The sequence below is a fragment of the Lemur catta genome, chromosome 3, assembly GCF_020740605.2.
Source record: "Lemur catta isolate mLemCat1 chromosome 3, mLemCat1.pri, whole genome shotgun sequence".
Classification (NCBI taxonomy): Eukaryota; Metazoa; Chordata; class Mammalia; order Primates; family Lemuridae; genus Lemur; species Lemur catta.
Window position 1 is genome coordinate 99,156,303 of NC_059130.1, and position 22,562 is coordinate 99,178,864.

Genomic DNA, 22,562 nt, shown 5'->3' on the forward strand with positions numbered 1-22,562 from the left:
GCATTCAGATTCCAGAAGTGGGGGGCCGACCACCTCTAGAGGCAGCAGCCTATTTCCATCTTTAGATGGCCAGAGTCATTTGAAAGGTTTTTCCCACTATTGTGACCCAAACTGCTTCCATGTAGTTTTTACTGTTTTGTCTGGACAAATGTCATTCCTTTTCCACAGACTTCATTTTAATGTATTTAAATATGGGTTTCATTTCTCCATCATTATTTTATATCGTCATCTCCTATAACTTAGCCAGAAGCTTTCACTTTCCTCCCAGATTCATCTTAGAGGTGTTTTTTTTTTTTCCTTAAAGGAATAAAAGACAAAGCCCCTTTAAGATAAGACTTGAAGAAAGCAGAAACTGTTTAGCCAATTTAATAGGAAATGTACTACAGTGATAAGGGTGATTTTCCAGGTGTGAGTTTATAGTCCAACTTAGTAGTAATAATATAAATAGCTAGTGTTTACTGCATGTTCATCATGTGCCAAGTGGTCAATGTGCATCATCTCATTTAATCCTCACAGGGGCCTTTGAGAAGGTCTTTGGTTATTGTCTTAGTACATTTTCTATTGCGTATAATGAGATACCTGAAAAGGATTTTATTTCTTACAGTTAGGGAGGCTGAGAAGTCCAAGGTTGAAGGGCTGTATCTAGTGAGGCCATCATGCTGGAGGGAACGCTGTAGTCTCGAGGCAATGCAGGATATCACATGGCAAGGTGGCTGATCATGCCAGCTCAGGTCTCCCCCCTTTCCCCCCCATTTATAAGAGACAGGATCTCACTATGTTGCCCAGACTGGCCTCAAAGTCTCAAACTCCTGGGCTCAAGTGGTCCTCCCATCTCAGCCTCCAGAGTAGCTGGGACCATGAGTGTATACCACCATGCCCAGCTTCTCTTCCTCTTATAAAGCCACCAGTCCCACTCCCGTGATAACCTATTAATCCATTATTCAATGAATGAATCAGTCCATTCATGAGGGCTCAGCCCTCATGGTCCAATCACCTAAAGGCCCTACCTCTCAATACTGCCACATTGGAGATTAAAGTTGAACATGAGTTTTGGAGGGGACAAATATTTAAACCCTAGCAGTTATTTCCATTTTTACATATGAGGAAACTAAGACTCTAAGAAATTAAATCACTTGCCTGACATCAACAACTGATGAGTGGCAGAACTTGGATTTGCATCCAGGTGTGGCTGAGTCCAGGGCCCACCCTTGAACCATCCTGTGCAGCTCACAGCACATTGCCCAGGGCCTTCATGGGCTGTCTGCCTGTGAGAGGAAGCCTTAGCCTGTCCTTAGCATGCAGCTTAATCCCCGAGGGGAAAATGAACTTTCCAGCTTTCATAGAAGTATTAGGGGGCAGAGGGGGAGATGAAAGCCTGGAAGGAAAGCTAGCCCTGGGGTTCCCTCTGAAAAGACCATCAGCTTGAGAAAAGCAACCTTGGGAGGAGCCTTTGGACACAGAACCCACTGGATTAGGCAGCTGGGAGACAGCCAAGTAGTAGGGTACAAAGCTAGCTACATTGTCAGCACTGAATGTCAAACAGTGCAGTGACCTCATGTCAGAGCACAAACAAAACATCACTCAGTACAAAAATCCCTGAACACTGAGGGTTTTTTGTCCTCTTGGATGACCATTATAATTCAGGTCCTTGGAAATCTGCCAGATTATGGCGGCCATAAATGTGATTTCTGTCTTTTTTTTTTTCTCTTTTCAGCAGCAAGCATCTAAAGTTGAGAAGGTGTTTTTTACCACTGCAGTACCAGTAGCCAGTAGCACAGGTATGTAATGCCATGTTAGTCTTGAGAGAAAGTCGATTCTCTGGGCCCCTTGAGGCACAGTTAATTACTGCTTTGCCTTAGTTTTTAAAACTTTAAAAATCGTTAAACAGCCTCAATTAAATTCATCACATTATACTGTTTATTACAGTATTTCATTTTCTCACAACTATTAGAAGGTAATGTACTTCTGGCATATATACCATGTTTAACATTCCTTAAGTAGTAATAGTTCTTTACCTTTCAGATACAACTTGTAAATGCAGAAAAAAGTTTGAATCACAGTTAATGCTAAAGAGGGCAGTTGTTAATTCACTGGACTCTTTTCTAATTACAGTAATGAAGAAATAGCATCTGGGTCAGAGACTCATATAGAGCTGAAAGTTCCTTTTATTCAAACTCTTGCTTTTATAGATTAAGAAACTGAGACCCAGAAAAATTAAATGACTGCCCCAAGGTCATAAATGAATTTGTGATGGAGCCAAAGCACTAGTTCCCAGGCCTCCCAATTCCCACTCAGTTCTCCTGCCTGTTGGTCTTTAGCTCTGCTGAAACACAGAAAGACTGGCTGAATTCAGAGCATGCATGTGCACAACACACGTGAGAGAGGGAATGAATATGAATGACAGTGTGCGTGCATGCAAGGCCTGCTGTGTAAAAGGAGATTACACCTACTGTGTGCCAGACACTGGGGCTACAAAGATAAGTGAGATGTCCTAAAGGAGCTCAGTCTCTCAGGCAGGCAGAGCTAACCCAGTCCTGCACAGCATGGAGAGAGGCGTGGAAGGAAGACAGCAGCACTGTGCACGTGTGCCAGGCAGCTCTGTGCCGGCTTCACCTGGGCTAGCCCTCTGCATAGGCCTACAGAGACGGAGGGAGTGAGCTGGCACTTGAAAGAGGACTGTCAGTTCTCCAGAAGAAGAGCAGCGTCTGGGGATTTTAGGCATAAGGAAGAGCCCATAGGGCCAGAGGTGTAAAGAACATGTCAGAAAAGGTGGCGTCCACTGTGGCTATGTGGAGGGTACAGCAGAGAGTGGCTGGAAATGAAGCTGCAAATACAGGGTCATCTCAGTTGTGTGTGTAGCTTTCTAAAGAGGGGGGGGCTTTGTCATATAGGGCTGGGGAGTGTCAGAGGCTTTTTACCTGAGAGGGAACGTGGTCCAGTTTAAAGCTGAACAAAGCCTGGAACATGGCATCCACCCTTCCCACTGTTCCTGCCTCTTGGCACTCAGCTCTCACCTTGTCTACATACCCCTGCCCCTCGTGCCCCCGCCCTGCGGCTAGTTGAAGAGCAGTCTCTCTCGCCTCTCTCGCAGGGAGCTCTGTACAGCAGATTGGCCTCAGTGTTCCTGTGATCATCATCAAACAAGAGGAGGCATGTCAGTGTCAGTGTGCATGCCGGGACTCTGCAAAGGAGCGGGCGTCTGGCAGGAGAAAGGGCTGTTCTTCCCCACCCCCTCCAGAGCCAAGCCCCCAGGCTCCTGACAGGCCCAGCCAGCAACTACCACCGCAGACTTTTTCCTCACCTCCTGTCCCCCTGTCGTCATCCTCCACCGTGCCCTCCTCCTTTGAGCAGGGCAGACAAGCAGAGACTCCTTTAGACCCTCAGACAGAAACGTTAAGTGCCATGGATATGTCAGAGTTTCTGTCCCTCCCGAGCCTGGACACCCCGTCCAATCTGATTCCCATTGAAGCCCTGCTGCAGGGGGAGGAGGAGATGGGCCTGGCCAGCGGCTTCTCCAAGTGAAGGGCCACGTGTGCTCACCTCCTGGACAGGAAGCAAGCAGGAGGCAATGGGTGTGATGCCTGCCATCATGGGTCAGAAATTTGAAGGATGAAGAAATCTACTGTTTGAAATCCTCACCTTTCAGATGTATTTTCTTTATTCACATCCCAGGAGCATCCATTTTAAGGAACTAATCTTTGGAAAAAAAAACAAAAAACAACAAAAAAAAAGCTAAGTTATAAATGAACTGTTTGGCTGCACTGTATGTCACTTTTGCTTGTCATGTGAACTTGGAAATTAAGGTTACTCGTATGCATAAAAATTCTAAATGAAAGGGTGTGGTTTCCATCAATCTGGTACTGCCCATCACTTGCACTGGGGTCTTTGTGGATTGGGCAGGAGAGTTCAGTGTGTTGGGTGTTGCTCCTCCCTGTGTGTCTTTTGCTTCTGAGGCTGACTTTTGCTTGGAAGGCCAGACCCCCGCTCCATCAAAGAGGGCAGTGGCAAAGGCCAGTGAGACAGCTGTGAGTTGGACAGGGTTCGGTGAGATGGCCTTGTTGTTTGCGCTTGGTGTCAGTGGAGCTCAGGGTGGATAACGCAGCCCTCTTCAGCACAAATGGGCAGCTTAAGGCCTGGCCCACAGGCCGCTGGCATGACCTGGTTCTGCAGAGGCCCTAGGCAAGTTGTTGACTGCTATCTGTCGATGACGTGTGTACAGAGCAGACTCTAGCAACACAGTCACAGTCTTTACCTTCCTGGTTCTTTCTGTCTCTCAGTTGCCAGGGCTTGCAGATTGCAGTGAATTTTCCTTGGGGAATATCCCTGTTTTTGTCCTAGGCCAAACATGGTTTATGGCCAGTTGCTGGTCGGTGGTCTGCCTTCCTTTTGATGATATTTGCTTCCTCAGAGCAGAAGGGCTGCATTTTGCTTAGCAGGAGAAGGTGCAGATTTAAGGGAGTTGGTATGAGGTGGCATGTAACTGGCAGGCCAGGTGTCCTGGTTCGAGGTTCTAGCCAGGCTTTTGGTTGCCCCCCTCCCATCTCTGCCCCTCATGCCTCTGGATTTTGCATACAGCCTAGTACAGTGCAAACGAGGATGTGACTTGCTCAGCTTAATCATGTGATTGCTAAATAAAAAAAAAACATAAAACGATGATCTTCTACTCAGGGTAAAACAAAACAAAAAATTCCCCTTCCACCAAAAAGCCTGAAATGTTGCAATAAGTTATCTCATTTGGAGTGTTTCATTAAGTTGTGTTATAGGAAAAAAAAATTGTGTGTGTGTGTGTATATAGAATTATATCCATCTGTCTGCCTTTGGCTCCAAGTCATTGCCTCTTAAAATAAAACATAAAATACAATCCACACTAGAATGGAAAGTTTCTCTCAACTGGCTATATTAATATAGTCATGAGTGCTCACCAAATTCACCAAGCTCAGAAGCTAGGCATGGCCCGAGGTGTGGAATAGGCCTGTGCCTCCAAAGAGCCTTCGGCTGCCTTGTGTGAGTATCAGTGTTCCGCAGACAGGGCTGTTCTTCCGAGTCAGCAGTGTCAGGCAGAAGGCAGCCATAACCTTGCCTTGCATTTCCACTCCCTAGTGTAAGGAAATCTTCATTGGTCACTCTCCTGTTCTCTGAGCCATTGCTCAGGGCCAGCCGACACAGTACGCAGAGCAGATAATTTACCTTGGAGCCAGAGGGCCTGCCTTCATCCAGGATGTTCAGGGACAGACTTGGACCAGAGGGCAGTGGTGGTGAATGTTGTTACTGCCGTGAGGAGAAATGGGCTTAACTACAACCAGCTGACTTCTCGTTCCAGGAGTCTAGCCAGGACAATTGATTACTTTTTGACCTTCTGCAATCCCCTCCCCAAAAGGCTGGTGGGTTCTAGGGACCATGGACCTCAGCAGAAGTTGCAAAGGCAAGAGGAATCTTCTGTTACCACAGTGGGTTAGTCCTCCTGGAAAACCAACTGCTGAGCCCAAGTTATCCTTGGCCACCCCTGGGCCTTGCAACCATAAGAAGCTTTGAGGTTGGGCCCTTGCTGTTTACAGCTTCTAAGAGAGTAGTGGATGGGACCCCAACGTTAGCCTGTACCAGAGGGCAGTAATGACTGTCCCACTTGTCCATCCTACCTTTAGCTGAGATTTGGGCTCCCTGGGAGCCGAGGTGGGACGAGGAGCCCAGGGAAAGACATTCAAGGTGTCCATGGTTTAAATATTGTTTCTTCCTGGCTAGCCAAGGCTGTGCTTATGTTGGGCCCTGCCCAGGTCAGTGGCCTTTCCACTCTCCAAAGACTGGGGGTGATGAAGAAGCATCTTAAACAGTGTTTAGCTTAACAGATTTTTCCAGCTGAAGAAGTTTAAGTATCTGCCTTTTGAGAGTGACTTTAGATTACAAGAGAGACTATCAGATAATAATCAGCTTTTGAAAAATCAGGAATGTGCTTAAAATGCCAGTGAGTGATTGTGAAGAGATTTATGCCCCAGAGTAGGCAGTCTTTCCCTCCTCTCCTGGTGCTCTCCCCCCATCCTTCCACAAGCCCGGCCTCTAGTGCCAAGGACCTTGCAGAAGAGAGGGCCCCTGGCTAAACTGGAGCCAGAAAGAACCTTCATGGAGAGTGTGGTTTTCCAAACCTGGGAGTGAAGCTAGGGTGAGTTTAGGGGGGTACTGCAGAAGTCTAGCAGGTAAAATCAAGCCTTTTTTTCTTCCCATGGTAAACTTAACCATTTTCATCCTGTAGATTTATACTTCAAGCTCCCACTAGCCTCTCCAGGTAGACTGCTCCTTTAAAGGGTGCTCAGCACCAGGGATTGGAGTTCATGGGCTTAGGAGGAGGTGGTAAGTAAACTCTGGCTGGCACCACCAAACTGCCTTAGTGAATTTGGCCCTTCCAGGCAGGTAGGTGGGCTGGGAGGGCATTGAGGGAAGGTGGCCCAATCTTTCCTGTTAGGGTCTGGCCACTCTTGTGGGGGCACCACTAATTTAGTGACAGAAGTGGTGTCCTTTATTGAATTCCACCTTCTTTTAGAAGGAGATCATGGTACAAAGCCCAGGAGGGGCCTTCAGATGTGAAGACTTCTCTGGGTAGAAGGCAAGGGGCATCTCTTTCACCTCTGGGAAAGACAGTAGACTGAAGAGTTCTATTTTCAGGGTCAAGGCTGTGGACCCACGGGGATAATGGAAGGTGGGTGGGTTTTCCTGAGAGACTCTGTATAATGCTGAATGTGTCCAGAGGGACAAGTTTGCAGAACCTCATATTGGTATATTAAATAATAAAATAAAAAAGCACTTTAGGTTATTTTATCTTTAACCCAATTGCTGCAATTTCTTTTGTGTATATATATACATATATATACTTTCCACAAAGTTTTATTTTTTGCTCAGAATAAAAAGTTAAATTGAGGTGTGAAAAGAAAAGCACTTACCTTGGTGCAATATGTGTAGCTTGACAGTCGTTGTCCCATGTGGCCCTGGCCTGGCCGCGTTTTTCCACTTGAACAGCCCTGTGCTATGAGGTTGTTCATAGGGAAACACTATTATGCATTCTCCGCAACTGCTCAATCTATGCAAGCCTTCCCTGTGTGCCCCGGGGCGCCCCTCAGGCTCTCTGAAGATCTGCTGTTGGTCCTGTTTTCCTCTGCTGACTGTTGAGGCCCGTTTTCATCACCTCTTGATCCCTTGCCATCTTTCCCCTCTTCACCATTGCAAAGTGATGCCTGAAAGGAAGGAACAGGTTGTTCCTAGGTAGAAACCTGGCACCTTCTAGACTTTTGTATTTATAATCATGTCCATTGTCCTTAATCTTAAATAAGACTTCTCCAGACCATTGATTTGTGGAACTGCAACAATATTGCTCAAGAGTTTACAATAATTTTCTTACACCACCAATCAGAAATATGTTTGGGGAGGTGGTGGTGGTAGTAGGGAGGCAACATGAGCCATTTCCATACTGCTCCCAGTACTACCTGTGTTGGGTTCCTTAAGCAAAAAGGCCTCCAGCCTTCATTAAATCCAGTAAATAAAGCTTTTAATAATCTGTTTTATCAACTTTCTTCCTTCTCCTCCACGTTCATCCGTTTTATCTTCAATTCTCAGGCTACAGAATACAGAAGTTTTAAAATATACTTCAGCCAAAGCAGAAAGATTTTCATAGATCTAATATGTAAATTGTTCTGCTGTGACACGGATCAGAAATTGTCCACACTCCTTAATATTGGCACAGGGGTGGGGGAAGGCGGTGCGCAACAAAACTGAATGATGCATATTTCTGATTGGTCAGTCATTTTAGTCTGTTTCCTCTCGGATACTTCTGGGGGAGAGAGGGAAAGTGTCCTGTATTTCTTCTCATGTCCTTAGGGAAAGCTGATGACCACAATCTGGGCATTTCTCACTGTTACTCCTGTTCAAGAGAGGGCTTCTCAGTCTGCACTGAAAAATGCAAATTAAACTGGATCTTTATGTCAATGTGTACATAGTACAAGTTTTTTACTGGAAGTGAGGTTCAAAACCACACACTGCTCTTTTGGTGGTGTGCCTGCTGGGCCAAAAATTGGGCGATAATGTAGTGTCACTTTCTCAGCTCAATGCAGTTTCTACTTTTTCTTATGGGAAAATTTTTCATAAAACCTTTTTGCACCAAAACCCAGGGATGTTTTTTGCAATATCCTTGTTATTGTTGTAGTGATGCCAAGTCAGAGGCTTCTCTTGCCCTTTTCCTCCTGTGTTCTTAGACCTCCCAAGGGCTGTTTGACTCAACAGTCTACATCCTTTGCTGTGTTTTGGAGAATGTGAGAGTGGGGGTCAGAGTTCAAGGTGGCTGTTCCCTTATCCTGTGAATTCCTCCTAGTCCCTGTTTGGGGAAGGTGGCTGGAAACAGATTTTTCCTAAATCTCTGGCTCAGATCTTCGGGCCAGGAAAGGCAAGAGCCCGTGGAGAGCCTTTTTTGACACACACTAATCATTGGCCGGGGTCTTGGTGACAATTTTTTAAATCCCAAATAGTTTTATTTGGATTATGTAAAAGTCTATCGAGTTTATTTAAGTGTGAAACATGGGAACAACGGACTTCCACTGAGCGATATGAAAACGTTACAGGTTCAGTACTTCCAAAGGAAGAAACCTCCAAACCCAAAAAAGAATAAATATGAATTTGTATTTTTGAAGAATGTGAAATAATGGTGTTTGCTTAATTGCTCATTTTGTATAAACTTAATATTGTACTTTAAAATATCTGCTACGAAGTGAAAATTTAACTTTTTGGAATTGATAAAGCAATATTAAATACTAATGAAATCCTAATTAAATGCTTATTTAAATCTGGTAGTATCTGTGACATTTCTTCCCGACCCTGCCCATGGTTGACATTTTTCTACCACTCCCCCCTGCCCAGCCATCAGAGACTTAGGGGACAGAAAGGAAAGGCCGGTCACCAGGAAAGTCTGCAGGTTTCCTTTTAATCAAGGCTCTGCTGAAGGTGTTTTGTGGGGCTAAGAGCCCCCAAAGCATGAAATGGTCATGTAACACCACCTAGATCCCCCATAGCAGGCCAGACCACTCTGGCTAGCACTGCTAGTCTGCCCAAATCCGGGTAATCAGACTGGGTATTCGTTGGCTCCATTTCAAAGCCCAGCACTGCTTTCAGCCAGGATGAAGTGGGAGTGAACCCAGCTGCTAGCAGAGCTGCCACCCCAGGCTGAGAGCCAAGTACCAGCCACTGCCAGTGAAGACTGGCCCCTTTATTGAAGGGAGTTGTTCAGAGTCCAGCCACGAGCCCTGGGGAGGGGAGAGAATTCAGGGCATCCGGCTTGGGGATGGTCAGGGCTCTGCAGCTCCATCGCCAGCATCCTTTGGAAAGCCACCTCTGGCGGAGACAGCTGGCTGGGGGGGCGCTCCAGGTTTGGCTGAGACATTCTAGTTGGAACAGAAAGGAAAAAGTGAGGCTGGGAGGAAAGGCCTTGGATTAGGCCCACAAGGATATGGCCACTTGGCATTTGGATAGTATTAACTTTTCCAAAACCTCTCGCCAGATCAAAAGAGGTTAGGGGTAAAGCGGTGGGGACATTCTTCCCCCACTTCAGGAGAAGCTTGGGCTTGGCCAGTCTACCCAGTGGGCAGATCCCACCCCCCCAGGCCCGGCCCGGGGTGGGCACTGACCCCGCCACCAGCCGGCTCCGGGCGCCGGCGGCCCAGCTGCCGCAGCATCTCCTCGCAGGCGGCGATGGTGTCCAGGAGCTGCCGCTGCCGCTGTTCCACCGCGTCCAGCAGCTGCTGGGCGCGCTCATCCCGGGGCGGCTGCGGGGGTGGCCTCCCGCCGAGCCCCAGCCCCGCCTTCCCGCGGTCCACGCCGGCAGCCTCCCTGCCCGGGAGAGAGCGAGAGACAGACGGTCACGGCCGGCGCTTGCGCGGGGTCCGAGACCCTTCCCCCCGCCCCACGGGCCCCCTCTCACCCCCGTGACCAGTCTGAGCCCGGGCCCCATTCCATCTCCGCCTGCGCGGCCCGACCACCGCCCCCCTTTCGGCCGCCCCCCCTCCCCAGCGCTGCGCTAGGGCGCCGCAAAGCTGCGCCCCGCCCCGTCCCCACCGGTCTCCTTCAATCCTCCTGGGGGTCGTGGTCCCTTTAAGCTGCCCGGCGCGGAGGTGGGGCCGAGCTTCCAGGACCGGAAGCTGGCCGGGAACGTCACTTCCTCCCGGAAGCGGGCCTGGGCGGATGTCTCCGGCGCTTCGGTGCAGGGGTATGAGGGCCGCGGTGGTTGCCAGCGTGGGGTTGAGCGAGGGGCCCGTGGACTCCCGGAGCGGCCGCCTCCTCCGGCCGCCAAGCCCCGCTCCGGCGGCGCCGGGGACTCGGCTGTTGCGGCTCCCAGGAAGCGGGGCCGGGCAGGCCGCAAGCCCCGAGCGCGCCGGCTGGACCGAGGCGCTGCGGGCCGCCGTGGCCGAGCTGCGCGCCGGCGCCGTGTTGGCCGTCCCCACCGATACGCTGTACGGCCTGGCCTGCTCGGCGAGTTGCTCGACGGCACTGCGCGATGTGTACCGCCTCAAGGGCCGCAGCGAGGCCAAGCCGCTGGCCGTATGCCTGGGCCGCGTGGCCGACGTCTACAGGTGAGGCCGCCCCGGCCCGGCCCTGCTAGGGGCGGCACCGCGGGAGGGGTTTCCGGTGACAGGCTTGGGAGACTGAGGCGCAGAGAGCGGGAGGGGCTTGTCCAGGATCACCCGGGAATCCGGAACTGGAAATGTGTACCGAGCGCTTAATGTGTGCCCGGCCCCGAACGACATGCTGGGACGCAGCGATGCACTAGGCAGGCAGGGGCCCTATTCTGTTGACGCTTTTGTGCTAACCGAGGCAGAAGAAAAACAAGAAACGAACACAGTAGCTTAATACAGTAGCGAATGTCTTGAAGAAAACAAAACACCGAGTTCTATACTGCTAACACAGTATCACAGCAGCGCAGCTGTTGTAGTCCGATACGGACCCTTTTCCTGGGTCTGCCTAGAGTCTGGGAAGGGACCACCAGTGGCCCTTCGTTTTGAGTGGATTTACGCTCCTTTGTTTCCCAGGTACTGCCATGTGAGAGTACCCGAGGAGCTCCTGAAAGACCTATTGCCAGGACCAGTGACCCTGGTAATGCAACGCTCAGAGGCTCTCAACAAGGATCTGAACCCCTTTACCCCTGTGAGTCAATTTTCTCTTGTTCCTGAGCGTAAAGTTGGCTTTTGGTGTTGCTTTGCTGCAAGAGATCCTACCAACGCCATTTGCTATTGGTGATCATTCTTCTCTTCCTCTGGGAGAGTAAGATGGAGAGAAAGCATTCTGAGTGGTTCCTGTTTAAATGTTGAAAAAAAAATTTTTTTTCTCCTGTGTCCCCAGACTTCTGGCCACTTGTCTTTCACTAGAATCCAGACCAGACCCATCCCCTATCCCTTCCAACATTTCTGATGATCGCCTTTCCCCTTGCCCCATAGCTTGTAGGCATCCGGATTCCTGACCATGCCTTTATGCAAGACTTGGCCCAGATGTTTGGGGGACCTCTTGCTCTCACTAGTGCCAACCTAAGCTCCCAGGCCAGTTCTCTGAATGTCGAGGTGAGTTACTCAGTCCTTCCCCCAGAAACATCACCAGCCCAAATACAATTTCCCCTAACCCGGTTGGGTTGCTGGTGCACTGGAATTGCCCTGCAGGACAGTCAGCCGCCCTTTGGGGTCAACAGTGGGGAGGCTGCCCAGCAGGCAGGGGATGGGGGAGGGGTAATCTAAATTAAAGAATCTTAGACAGATTTTATTTCAAGTTTAAGAGGCCAATGGAAGAATTGTTTTCTCTCTACTATCTTTATAGTAACAGGAAAGATTATGGTAAGCAAAATCATTGTTTTCCTGTTTTTGTGGAGTTAGCAGTTTTTGAAGAATACAGAGTTAGGTTATAAGTCCTTACAACAGTGCTGTAAAGAAAAATGAAGAAGTTAAGCCTCCAAAAATTAAATCACTTGTTCCAAGTTACAGAGCCATTAAATGACTGACCCAGATTTTAACCCAGTGTTTGATTCCTGACCCTGTTCTCTTATCTTTGCCACAAGCCAGGTCAAAGAAAGGATCATTCTAATCTTACCTTGGCTACATAGCCAAGGATCATTGTAATCCTATCTTGGCTACGTAGGTTAGAAATGAATGAGGACACAAAAGAAATTTCACTTACTTCTTACTAAATGTAGAGTGTATATTAATAAAGTGATGGGGTTTTCCATGCCCAAACCTAGAGAGTGGGCTCAGGGACCATGGAAAGTGAGAGTTCACCATCCCTTCTCATTCTCGGTGTACAGGTTTTACTTGGTCCTGGTGGTGACACCCAAGAAGCAAGGGTGGGAATGCAGCAGGGAGAGGCTGAGGTTCTTAACTTGTCAGCAGTCATTAATCTGTCCAACACAGAAACTGGTATTTATGATCACCCATTCCAAATTCCCAGGCCTAACTGCAACTACAGTGTCTTCATTGGGGGGTAGGGGAAGCTCTAGCTTAGTTGACAATTCAACCCACAGTTCTAGTGGGAATATCCTTCCCATAGCCCAAGGACTGAGTACTGGTGTCATGCACTTACAGAGTCTAGGCTGTTTTCCTCTCCCTACCCTGATCCACAGTTGCAGTGAGATCCAGAATCACAGTGCTAGAGCTGGAAGGACCCTTAGTGATCATCTAGTCTAGTGTCCTTGTTTTATAGGCCTGGATAAAGTAACTTGCATGCAGTCACACAGAGATGTGGTAGAAAGCCCAGGTTTAGAGCCTTCTACTCAGAACTTATTTCCTTTGGGCACAGCAAGATTTTCCTTTTTTAGAGACAGAGCCTCACTCTGTCGCCTGTGCAGTAGTGCAGTCATAGCTCACTGCAGCCTCAATCTCCTGGGCTCAAGGGGTCCTCCTGCCTCAGCCTCCCAAAGTGCTGGGATTATAGGTTTGGGCCACTGTGCCTAGCCATTGCAAGATTTTCTTTAAGCTCTAGGCAGGTGTTAGTCCTTGGCACAGCTGACCTTAACTAAATGAGGTTCCTCCTTCCTCTGCTTGGAGGAAAGTGCCTCCTGATTTAAAACTATGAGGCCTTTGACAGATTTATGAACCCTGTGTGTGGTGTGACAGCATTGCAGATGCCAGGGATGGTGTCCATGCTCTTTGTTCCTCTCTTCCTAGGAGTTCCAAGACCTCTGGCCTCATTTGTCCTTGGTCATTGATGGGGGACCAATTGGGGATGGCCAGAGCCCTGAGTGTCGCCTTGGCTCAACTGTGGTTGATTTATCTGTACCTGGAAAGTTTGGCATCATTCGTCCAGGCTGGTAAGTCTCTTTCCTGTGGCTTAGGGATAGGACTTGTGGGAGGTTGCAAAGATGTAAAAAAAAAAAAGCTTTGACAAAATGAAGGTTGTCACTCCTGTCTTGCCTTGAGTGGGTACAGGTGGATATGGAAAAGTGTTAGATGCAGTAGGACTAAGTTTGCTAGTGTTTGCTGGCGTTTTCAGGATTCAAAAGGACTCATCAAGGGTTCGATGAACAGAGCATAATAAGACCAGTGAGTTTAGGTCCCTGTTCACCTGACTCTGCTGGGCTCTGGGCTTTGGGAAGTCAGACTGTTAACTGTCCTCTATTTCTTCCCCAGTGCCCTGGAAAGTACTACAGCCATCCTCCAACAGAAATACGGGCTGCTTCCGTCACATGAATCCTGCTAGTGAAACTCGGGAGGAGGGAAGGCCCAAGGCCTGGTGCTGGATACTATGTGTCTGTCCACTGGTGGTTGGCGAGGCCTCATTTGCAGAGGCCGCTGGAGCTACATCACTAGCCTGACCCGTTAGGCAAAATATCTTCCAGAACACTGTAGACCAAGCCCCAGAAGCTGCTGGGGGAAAGGTTGTATTTATTATTTATAGTTTAATATGTCAGCCAAAAGCTGAATGGAGAGGTTAAGAACATTCCTAGGTGGCCTTGTTCTGATAAGTTTCTTCTCTCCTCCTTTCTAATTGAAAAGTATTTTAAGTGACAGATTTGGAATTTTGTAAGAGCCTCCTCTTTGTTGGGTGGTGGCATTTAAGATTCAAACCAGCTAGAAGTGCCGCTGCTGTTTAACAGTCTCAGGTAACCAAAGGCATGGATTCAGCTCCTGAAGTTGGAACCGGGTTAGGATTAAGAGTGTGGAGCCGGCCGGGCGTGGTGGCTCACATCTATAATCCTAGCACTCTGAGTGGCCGAGGCGGGTGGATTGTTTGAGCTCAGGAGTTTGAGACCAGCCTGAGCAAGAGGGAGACTCCGCCTCTACTAAAAATAGGAAGAACTTAGCTGGACAACTAAAAATACATAGAAAAAATTAGCCGGGCATGGTGGTGCATGCCTGTAGTCCCAGCTACAAGGGAGGCTGAGGCAGTAGGATCGCTTGAGCCCAGGAGTTTGAGGTTGCTGTGAGCTAGGCTGATGCCACGGCACTCTAGCCAGGGCAACAGAGTGAGACTGTCTGAAAAAAAAAAAAAAGTGTGGAGCCACAGGCCAAACACTTCTGAACCAGCAGAGCTGGTGGTGCAGTGTGTTGTCATTGCCTGGCGGGGAGAGCGTAAGTTATAGTTAATTATACCCATATACTTGTAATACTTTTATTTAAATCCAGTTTAGCAGCTTTTTGTCTTTATTCGTATGTGTACCGACTGTTAAATGTAATTGTTGGACATTTGAACTTTGTTTTTCTTTAATATAAAAAGTGCTATTAAACATATTTGTAAATGGTTTATTTTTCTTTTGAATTATTTCCTTAGGGTAGGCGTATTAGATCAAAGTATACGAACGTTTTTATGGCTCTTGATAGAGATTAGCCTTCAAAAGAACTGAATTCACGTTACACTGCCATCAGCAATGTGGGAGAATGGCTGTCCCTGCCCCCTGGCCTTGACATACTTTTTAGTATTTTCCAAAATTGTGTATCTGTGAAATGAAGCCTCAGTGTTGCTACCTTCTGCAAATTACTACAGGTCAACGTCCAGCCCTGCCTGCCCTGGTTTCCCCAGTTAAGCCAGGTGGCCAGGCCTGCTCATCTATCCGGTGGGATTTAGGATCAGTTACCTAACTGGGGCTGCATGTCCTTGTGGTGACCATTGGGGTTTACTTCCCCCCTCCCTTCTTGTACCCCAGTTCCCAGAATTCCAATTCTTGAGCCCATAATCTTAGTACAGTGGTTTCCTGTGCACATATTTTTCAAGTATATCCTAAGAATCTTACCAAGAAGGTGTTCTAGAGGCCTGCTTTAATGAGGGTCCCTGTAATTAGCATATTAGTTAATTTGTAAATAAGCCACCAGTTTGTTAACTATTTCCTGTAGAAATAAATTTCCTTTAAACTAGTAATTTCTGAAGCAAATCCACTCTTCATTGTGCTAAAACTATAGCTAGCCCTGCCCATATGTCAGTGAGTCACAGAATCTGACTGAAGTCAGATCTGTGAGGTGTTGAAGAGAGCAAAAGGAATGCTTGCTTGAGAATACCACTTCATATTTAATAAATACAAATCACAGTAGCACTGAAAATGGCTCTAGAGAGTGGGTCTCATTCAGTTCAGGCAGCTAAAGGGAGGGGGGTATCCTAGTCCTCTCCCTGGAGCCAAATCTGGGAAAAGTGAGTTCTGGAGCGCGCGGAGGTTTTTTTTTTTTTTTTTTTTTTTTATAGAGGAAACGGAACTGAATTCCCAGCGCTAGGTAAAACTGCAAAAAGAAAAACACAACTGTGCCCAGGCACCAGCTACAAGGCCACACCAGATAAGGAAGCTGGATCCTGCAAGTGTCAGGGGGACAGGAACCATTCCTTGGTCAAGTTTTCCGCAGCACCTAGCACATAGTAAGGTGCTTGATTAGCGAGTGTTGAACGAATGCTCAGGATTATGTCCTGATGGGGTTCAGGAGTCTACTGGGAAGAGCTTAAACCTAGAAATGCCCTTTCAGAAAGTCTCACATATGGTTCCCTAACTTAGAGAAGACAGATGATGTGGGAAGGAGGCCTGAAGAGGGCACAGGCTGGCAGAAGGAGTGCATGCTGGCCCAGACCCTGACACCCTTCCAAAAACAGTGACTGGGGGACTCCACTACACAACACCAACCTGCCACAGAGCTCAAAGCTAGAAGGGATTATGTGAAAGTGTTCTGAAGATGTGGCGCTGCCCTAGGCTAAGTCCAGTCGCCTGCCAGCCTCTACTGATCCCTCTGAAACACCGCCTGGCTTCCCGTCACTGCAGAGCACCCCAGCACCACTGGCCTGAGGAACAGGCTCAATGGCCCACCCATAAGCACCCAGCTGCTGACTTGAATAAGTGAGTGTCTACAACCTCAGCTGAGCCCCACATGGTGACAGCTCCCAGCAAGGCTGGGACGTTAGCCCCTCGTTCCCCCGTTTGCAGGCCCCTCACATCAGCCACTGCTCCTTCTCTTTGATGAAGTGCTCCGCCCAGCGGCGGGTGAGCTCCAGGTACAGGCTGGGCTGATGAGGCAGGTAGTCTAAGTACAGGCGAGTTGGCGTCTTCTTGGGAATGGCCTTCTCAATCTGGGTGCCCTCGTGCCACTCATTGAAGGAGGTGATGGAGACGATCTCGGGCCTTACTGTCAGGGCTGCCTGCAGGGCCGTCTCATAGTACTTGCCGTTGACCCTGTTCCGAGTGTTGTGGTTGTTCCAGGGCCGGATGCTGGTGTCTATGTAGCCAGGCCCCACACTGGGAATGAACATGAGGTTGTTGGCATCACAAAAGTTCTTCACAGCTTTCCAGTTCTGATGGGAGGAGCCGAAGGAGAAGCCATTGGAGGCAAAGTAGGTGTACATGCCATCAAACCCCGCAGCCAGGATGTCATGGGTGTGGCCCTCCTCCACCAGCAGCGCTATGAAGACCCCATCGTAGGGGGTATTGCGGACTGAGTGGGGCCCGTTTGGTGTCAGGAGGTGGGCCCAGGCCTCAGGGGACGTCAGGTATGAGTCGTAGATATAAAATAGTGGGAGGCTCTTGCCCATGCTGTTCTTGTAGCGGTAAAATGCACCATGGGAGCCATACCTGAGGGGCAGGAGAGAGAAGAGCCTGAGTTAGATGGGCGAGACCAGCACAGCTGTAGGTAGGACCATCCATGGATGAGATCTTTCTTGATGCCACAGCACAGTCTGGGACCCGGTCAGTCTCCACGGTTGGACTCATCATGCCTCTAAGCAAAAACCTGGCTCCCCTCCCTTATCCCTCCCAGCCTTGCCATTTCTAAGCCTCACTTCTCTACCCTGAGCTGAGCCACCCTCATCTTTCATCTGGACTGTGGCAACAGCCACTGAACAGGTCTCCAGGCTCCCATTCCTGCCTCCCTGTAATCCATTCATTACCCCACCTACTTGACCTGGCCCTGCCTACCTCCATTCCTGCTCTTACCTCATCTATTCCTCCCCACCTGGCCTTTCTATTCTGTTGTCATGCCAAGCTTGTCCCATCTTACGGCCTTTGCATCTGCCAGCCCTCTGCCTGGAATTTTCTACTTCCAGATCTTTGCAGAGCTGACTCTTATTCAGGTGTTAGCTCACACGTTGTCTCCTCAGAGAGACTTACCTGACTACCCATTGTAAAGTAGTTCCTTGGGCATGCTCTGGCACAAAACCCAGCTTTATTCTTTATTATTTTTTCATAGTATGGATCACTATTTAGTTTTTCCTTTTTAATTACTGTCTGCCCCACAGCACTCCGAACACACACTAGAATGTCAATGTTACAAAATCAGAACTTTTGCTAGGCCTACCCACTGCTGTATAACTGGGTGTAGGACAGTGCCTGGACACACGTGGGCACTCAGTACTTTTGGAATGAATAAATGACGTGCAAGCACTGCACAAGCCACTTCCATATATATTAACTCGTGTACCTCTCACGAGACTCAAAGGTGAAGAGGCCACAGAGCTGGAATTGGAACCCAGGTTGCCTGACTCTAAGTCCAGCTTCTCCTACCACAAAACAGCTGCTGGGAACGCAAGCATCTTGCCCTTGCATCTCTCGACCTTCTCCTCCAACTCCATTTTGTTCCCCACCAAAATCCCAGCCCCCAGAGCAGCCTTACGTGTCAATGATGTACTTGATGTTGTCATGTACAGTGATGTCATCCCGGCCCTTGTAGGGTTGGATGTGGAAGGCCACCTGCCACAAACAGAGGAGTAACAAGAGGTCAGTGAGTATCTATAAGGCTAATGCTCCAACCACAGCCAGAGGCAAGGCTGAGTTCAGGAGAGGGCCTGGCGGTGGTGGGCACAGTAGAGATAAGGACAGCTACTGCCCTTCAAGGCCAAAAAAGAGGGGCAAGAAGTTTGCTCCCCTCCCACAGCAGGGCACGTGTGGGCTGTTGCAGGGTGGCTAACAGATTTCAAACTATGTGCCAGCTCCGAGTGATTGGCGTGGGGAAGGGGGATGGGGAGTGGGGCTTCTCTCTGTGGTTTTCCTTCTTTCACCACAGAAGTGGGAAATGACTGACTTGATCAGTACATTTGGGGAAATTCTTGACAGGCTTAGTTCAGCTCCGTCCTTCCTCCTGAAAGTGAGCCCGCCTGCTGGGAGCACATTTGTGCACTACGCCTTGAGACGCTGCCTCCTGCCACGGAGTTGAGTTTGGAGTTCAGTCTGCAGGTCCACTTGGCTCTTGCCTACGCATTATCCAGGGTTTCCAACCTAACCTCTATTCTTATTTAATAACAGTGACATTTATTTAGTTTCCCACTCGTCCTATATTTAGTTTTCTCAGAATTCAAGAAAATAAGAATGACATAGGCACTATTTATGCTGAACCCTCCCCCAACACCACACTTGCTACATACTTGCCAGGAACTTCTGTAGAGGCACTAACCCTGTGAGCAGGGCAGAGGAAATCTCCAGAATGGGGCGGAGAGCACGAGACCTCTTCTTGGAGACTCACCTGGATGTCGAACTGATGGGCGGTGTCCAGAATGGCAGGCACCAGGTCATCTGAGGGTTCCCCGTTATCATCAGCCATGCCAGGTGGGTACCAGGACAGGACCAAGACGCCTGAGACACAACACAGAGGCCACTTCAGAGATACGCAGTACCCCCCCTCAAGAGAGGATTTTTCTCACAAACATATCCCTTCAACTGCAAAATGGTTTCTAAAAGCCTTGAGCAAGGCTCCTGCCAGGTTCCCGGCCTGCAGATTGGATCCCAGAGCCTGCGTCCTGGAGCTGTCCACGCCAGAGGTGCTGAAGCGCAGCGGCTGGGGAACCAGGCCGGGCAGAAGCCAGGCTTTCCAGTGCATCAGCAAGTAGTAGAACAAAGGAACCGTGGACAATGCCACACCCACCTGGAAGCCACAGTTCTACCTCTGAAGAAGAGGAGCACCTCTGATGTCCCTCGTGGAGAAGAACCCTGAGGAGAGGTCATCTCAGTGCTTCCCCGAGAAACAACATCCCTATGGACTGTCTGCCCTCTCGACTGTAAAATCCTGAAGGATAACCCCTGTCTTATTTATCTTGTCTTTGTGTACTTCCCACTCCTGTCTGTGTCACTCCATCCTCCCCCCAACGAACTATCTCCAGGTAAATTAAAATGTACTGTAAAATTCAGTGACAACATCTGAAATAAGTGAGCCTCCCTTCCCAAGCCTACAAAGGAGGCTTCCAGGGAGCCCACCAGATTCTAGCTGGGAACTTGACAAAAAGCTCCCAACCCCACCCCCACCCCTCCTGCAAACAGCAGGGTCCACCCCACGCAACACGGACAAACTTTCCTGTCTGGAGCCAGCAAAAGCAGTAAGAGCTGCTGCTCCGCCTGTGCTCCAGAGGGGCCAGGGCACCCAGGCCTCACTTTCCATCTCCCGACCCAGGGCCCGGGACATATGAAGACTCTGCCTGCCCTTCCTGGCCAAACTCCCAGCAGCTCCGCCCTACGGAAGGACCCTGGAATTGTTAGGGGTCAGCAGAGCCAGGTTGGGGGGCTGAACACCAGATGAAGGGGTGCCGGCGCCGGGTGGAGGGCCCAGGATGAGAGTGGGATGGAAGGGCTAAGAAGCCAGGCAGGCCGGCGAGTGGACCCCAAGGCCCGGTGACGGGACCAGCGGAGTTGGGGTGTGGGAACGAAGAAGGGCGGGGCTGGGGGACAGGGCGGCCCGGGGTGGCGGAGCTCACCGATGGCGGCCTCCTTGAGCTGGGTCATGTGCTCCCGCAGCACGTCGGGGTCCCGGGAGCTGTAGGGCCCCAGCTCCGGGTAGAAGCTGGAGCCCAAGTCGTCTGGGGGGCTGTGGCGGCCGCGGGGGTAGCTGGCCGAGATCTTGGGGTCCCAGTGCGGCACCATGACGTGGTCCCAGTGAACGTAGTGGCCCTCGCGCCGCGGGCTCCCGTACCACGAGTAGTAGAAGGCGTGCAGGTCCGAGTAGACGCGGAGACTCTGCCCGGGGGCGGGCTCGGCCTCCGCCGGGGCCGGCCCGGGGGAGCTGCCAGGGTCCGCCGTGCGGGGCGGCGGCGGCGGCGGGGGTGGCGCGGCCGGGGCGGCCGGGGCCCGGGCGGCGGGCGCGGGGGCCCCCTCCGGGCGTCGCTCAAAGGGCGCCAGCTCCAGGCCCGGGCCCAGCGCCGGGAGTCCGTCCGGGGCCTTGAGCGTGCGCAGGCCCATGAGGGTGCCGAAGGCGAAGAGCAGCACCAGGAACAGCGCGATGCAGGCGCGGCGCCGCCGCCTGGCCATGGCGGCCCCTGCGCTCCGCTCGCCGGCCCGGCTACCTCCCCGCGCGCAGCGCCATGGCCGCCCGACCGGCTCCCGCGCGCCGCGCAGCCCGCACGCGTCCCAGCGAGACGGCGCGCAGAGCCCCGAGCGCGGCGTGGGCGGCTCCCGGCCCCGCCCCCGCAGTGCGGGCGGGCCCGGCACACACGGGACGCAGCGGCGCCGACCAAGCGGTCGCCGGCCGAGGGGGGACGGGCGGGATGGAGAGGAAGGCCCGCCAGCTGCGAGTGCCGGGGCCGAGGGAGCAGGGGCTTAGGTCGCTGTGCGTCGTCCGCCGAGGATGGTCCCTTTCACCCTGGGGCACCGCGGCGGAGGCGCCCGGTGCGGGAGGGAGAATGCGGACGCTCTGGAGCACTGGAGAAGGTCGGGGCCGCGGGAGCGGCGGGCAGGGCGGGCAAGAAAGCGAGTGGCCGTGGTGCTCTGGGCCCAAGGTCTCAGTCTGCGCGGGTCCCTCCTCACTGACATCGCCGACACCCCCCCGCCCCCCGTCTCAGTGACCACGCTTATTTGCCCACGTCCCTCATCCCTCGGACACCTCTCACGTCCAAGTGGCCGCTAAAGCCTGGGGAGAGGGACGTCGGGAGTCAGACCCTGAGTCAGAGCCCGAGGAGTCAGACCCGACAGACCCCGGCAAGGGCCTTGCGGGTGCAGGGAGCCATGACTTGCGCAAGGTCACACGGACAGGCCTGAAAGCCAGGGGGCAGGACTGGCTCTCCCGAGTTCTTTGCACTGTCCAGGCTGCCTGGGCTCAGGCCTGTTGTCCCCAGCGGCCTCTCCTTGGAGAACCTCCTAGAGTCCGTGAGGATAAATGCGATGGTTCCGAAAAGCGCTTTGCACAGGGCCTGCAGACTAAGCCGCCAGCACATGCCCGCCCTTCTTCTGGGAGCCCCAGAGGGCAGGTCCCCGTCTGTCTTACCTTTCCAGATACCAAGAGCTGCCAGAACAGGATCTGACGCTCAGCTCCTACAGCCATTTGTGGCGTGAATACCACCAGACTCTGGGGTGGTAGTTTATAGGCAGTAAGTTTTCCACTCAGTGTTCATCAAGTTCCTACACTGCATTACTTATTACTTCATTTATTCAGAAAATAGTTTTGTTAATAGTCTGCTTCCTTTACTGGTCCATGATGACAGAAACTTTTTCCACTGGCTGCTGTATCTGCAATGTCTAAGGCAGAACTTGGTATAATAGTAGGCACTCAATTCTTATTTCTTAAGTAAATGAATTAAGGGAACCCAGAAAGAGGAACAGCAAGTTTGGGGAACGTCAATATGTCTGAAGTCCAGGAGGGTGAGTTTGAGAGAATTTATGGTGGTAAGTGTGAATGAAGTATTAATAAAATGCTTTCAGTTCCAAGTTGCAGATACCTGATACAACTTGGCTTAAGTAATATGGCAATGTATCAACTGACAAAACAGGAAGTTCAGTGGTGGGGCAGAATGGGTAGATTCCCTGGTCCAACAGTGTCATTGGGAACCTGAGGTGTTTCCATCTCACTGCTCTGCTGTCCCCGCCACTGACTTCAAGCATATCACAACCCAACAGGCAATATTAAGATCGATTTTTTTTTTTTGAGACAAGGTCTCAGGCTAGAGTGCACTGGCATGATCATAGCTCACTGCAGCCTCCAACATCTGGGCTCAAGGGATCCTCCTGCCTCAGCCTCCCAAGATGGTGGGATTACAGGCATGAGCCACCATGCCCGGCCTAAGCAAACTCTTGAATCTCAGTGGTCTAATGGGGTTTAGGTTTATTCATCCCAAACAAACTGCTACTATGGGGGATAGAATTACCCTGACTAGATTAGATTACATTTTTGGAGTGGATCAAA

At 50.6% G+C, this 22,562-nt stretch overlaps 4 protein-coding genes and 1 pseudogene across 7 annotated transcripts in view; 3 read left to right on the forward strand and 2 right to left on the reverse strand.

Annotated features, from left to right (window-relative positions):
• The window catches only part of MTF1 (metal regulatory transcription factor 1), a 42,358-nt gene extending 33,540 nt beyond the window's left edge, over window positions 1-8,818 (forward strand). The window contains exons 10-11 of one of the 2 annotated variants that reach the window (XM_045548222.1): window positions 1,715-1,778; window positions 3,092-8,818. In XM_045548222.1, coding sequence (XP_045404178.1) covers window positions 1,715-1,778; window positions 3,092-3,522 — 495 coding nt within the window. In that variant the 3' untranslated portion in view covers window positions 3,523-8,818. The remainder of the gene's footprint in view (window positions 1-1,714; window positions 1,779-3,091) is intronic. The other variant, XM_045548223.1, reaches the window with a different exon arrangement.
• A 117-nt stretch (window positions 8,819-8,935) lies between these two features.
• On the reverse strand, window positions 8,936-10,166 carry C3H1orf122 (chromosome 3 C1orf122 homolog). 2 transcript variants are annotated; one of them, XM_045548227.1, is made up of 3 exons: window positions 10,084-10,166; window positions 9,657-9,858; window positions 8,936-9,413 (listed from the first exon to the last, which is right to left on the reverse strand). In XM_045548227.1, the coding sequence occupies exons 2-3, from the start codon at window positions 9,702-9,704 to the stop codon at window positions 9,318-9,320; spliced, it is 144 nt and encodes a 47-aa protein (XP_045404183.1). In that variant the 5' UTR covers window positions 9,705-9,858; window positions 10,084-10,166; the 3' UTR covers window positions 8,936-9,317. The 2 variants fall into 2 exon arrangements, with proteins under 2 accessions (XP_045404183.1, XP_045404182.1); XM_045548226.1 differs by having other exon boundaries at window positions 9,950-10,099.
• A 43-nt stretch (window positions 10,167-10,209) lies between these two features.
• Window positions 10,210-14,108, forward strand: YRDC (yrdC N6-threonylcarbamoyltransferase domain containing). The gene is made up of 5 exons (XM_045548224.1): window positions 10,210-10,598; window positions 11,055-11,169; window positions 11,460-11,579; window positions 13,170-13,312; window positions 13,632-14,108. Exons 1-5 carry the CDS (start codon window positions 10,210-10,212, stop codon window positions 13,699-13,701), a joined length of 837 nt encoding a protein of 278 aa, XP_045404180.1. The 3' UTR covers window positions 13,702-14,108.
• LOC123636088 lies at window positions 11,110-11,316 on the forward strand (annotated as a pseudogene).
• A 620-nt stretch (window positions 14,109-14,728) lies between the features above and the next one.
• On the reverse strand, window positions 14,729-20,982 carry MANEAL (mannosidase endo-alpha like). Of its 2 annotated transcripts, XM_045548228.1 has the most exons (4): window positions 20,146-20,982; window positions 18,924-19,033; window positions 18,078-18,154; window positions 14,729-17,041 (listed from the first exon to the last, which is right to left on the reverse strand). In XM_045548228.1, exons 1-4 carry the CDS (start codon window positions 20,693-20,695, stop codon window positions 16,405-16,407), a joined length of 1,374 nt encoding a protein of 457 aa, XP_045404184.1. In that variant the 5' UTR covers window positions 20,696-20,982; the 3' UTR covers window positions 14,729-16,404. The 2 variants fall into 2 exon arrangements, with proteins under 2 accessions (XP_045404184.1, XP_045404185.1); XM_045548229.1 differs by lacking the exons at window positions 18,078-18,154; window positions 20,146-20,982 and having other exon boundaries at window positions 18,924-18,994.
• Window positions 20,983-22,562: the final 1,580 nt, after the last annotated feature.

Coding starts and splice junctions, on each gene's coding strand:
- C3H1orf122 (XM_045548226.1), bottom strand. CDS start 9,984: ATGGAATGGGGCCCGGGCTCAGACTGGTCACGGGG. Junction 9,859..9,949: donor GGCTCAGACTGGTCACGGGG/GTGAGAGGGGGC, acceptor TCTCCCGGGCAG/GGAGGCTGCCGGCGTGGACC. Junction 9,414..9,656: donor CGGAGCCGGCTGGTGGCGGG/GTCAGTGCCCAC, acceptor TGTTCCAACTAG/AATGTCTCAGCCAAACCTGG.
- YRDC (XM_045548224.1), top strand. CDS start 10,210: ATGTCTCCGGCGCTTCGGTGCAGGGGTATGAGGGCCGCGGTGGTTGCC. Junction 10,599..11,054: donor CGCGTGGCCGACGTCTACAG/GTGAGGCCGCCC, acceptor TTTGTTTCCCAG/GTACTGCCATGTGAGAGTAC. Junction 11,580..13,169: donor CCAGTTCTCTGAATGTCGAG/GTGAGTTACTCA, acceptor CTCTCTTCCTAG/GAGTTCCAAGACCTCTGGCC.
- MANEAL (XM_045548228.1), bottom strand. CDS start 20,695: ATGGCCAGGCGGCGGCGCCGCGCCTGCATCGCGCTGTTCCTGGTGCTG. Junction 19,034..20,145: donor GCTCAAGGAGGCCGCCATCG/GTGAGCTCCGCC, acceptor GTTGTGTCTCAG/GCGTCTTGGTCCTGTCCTGG. Junction 17,042..18,077: donor ATCAAGTACATCATTGACAC/GTAAGGCTGCTC, acceptor CCTGCCCCTCAG/GTATGGCTCCCATGGTGCAT.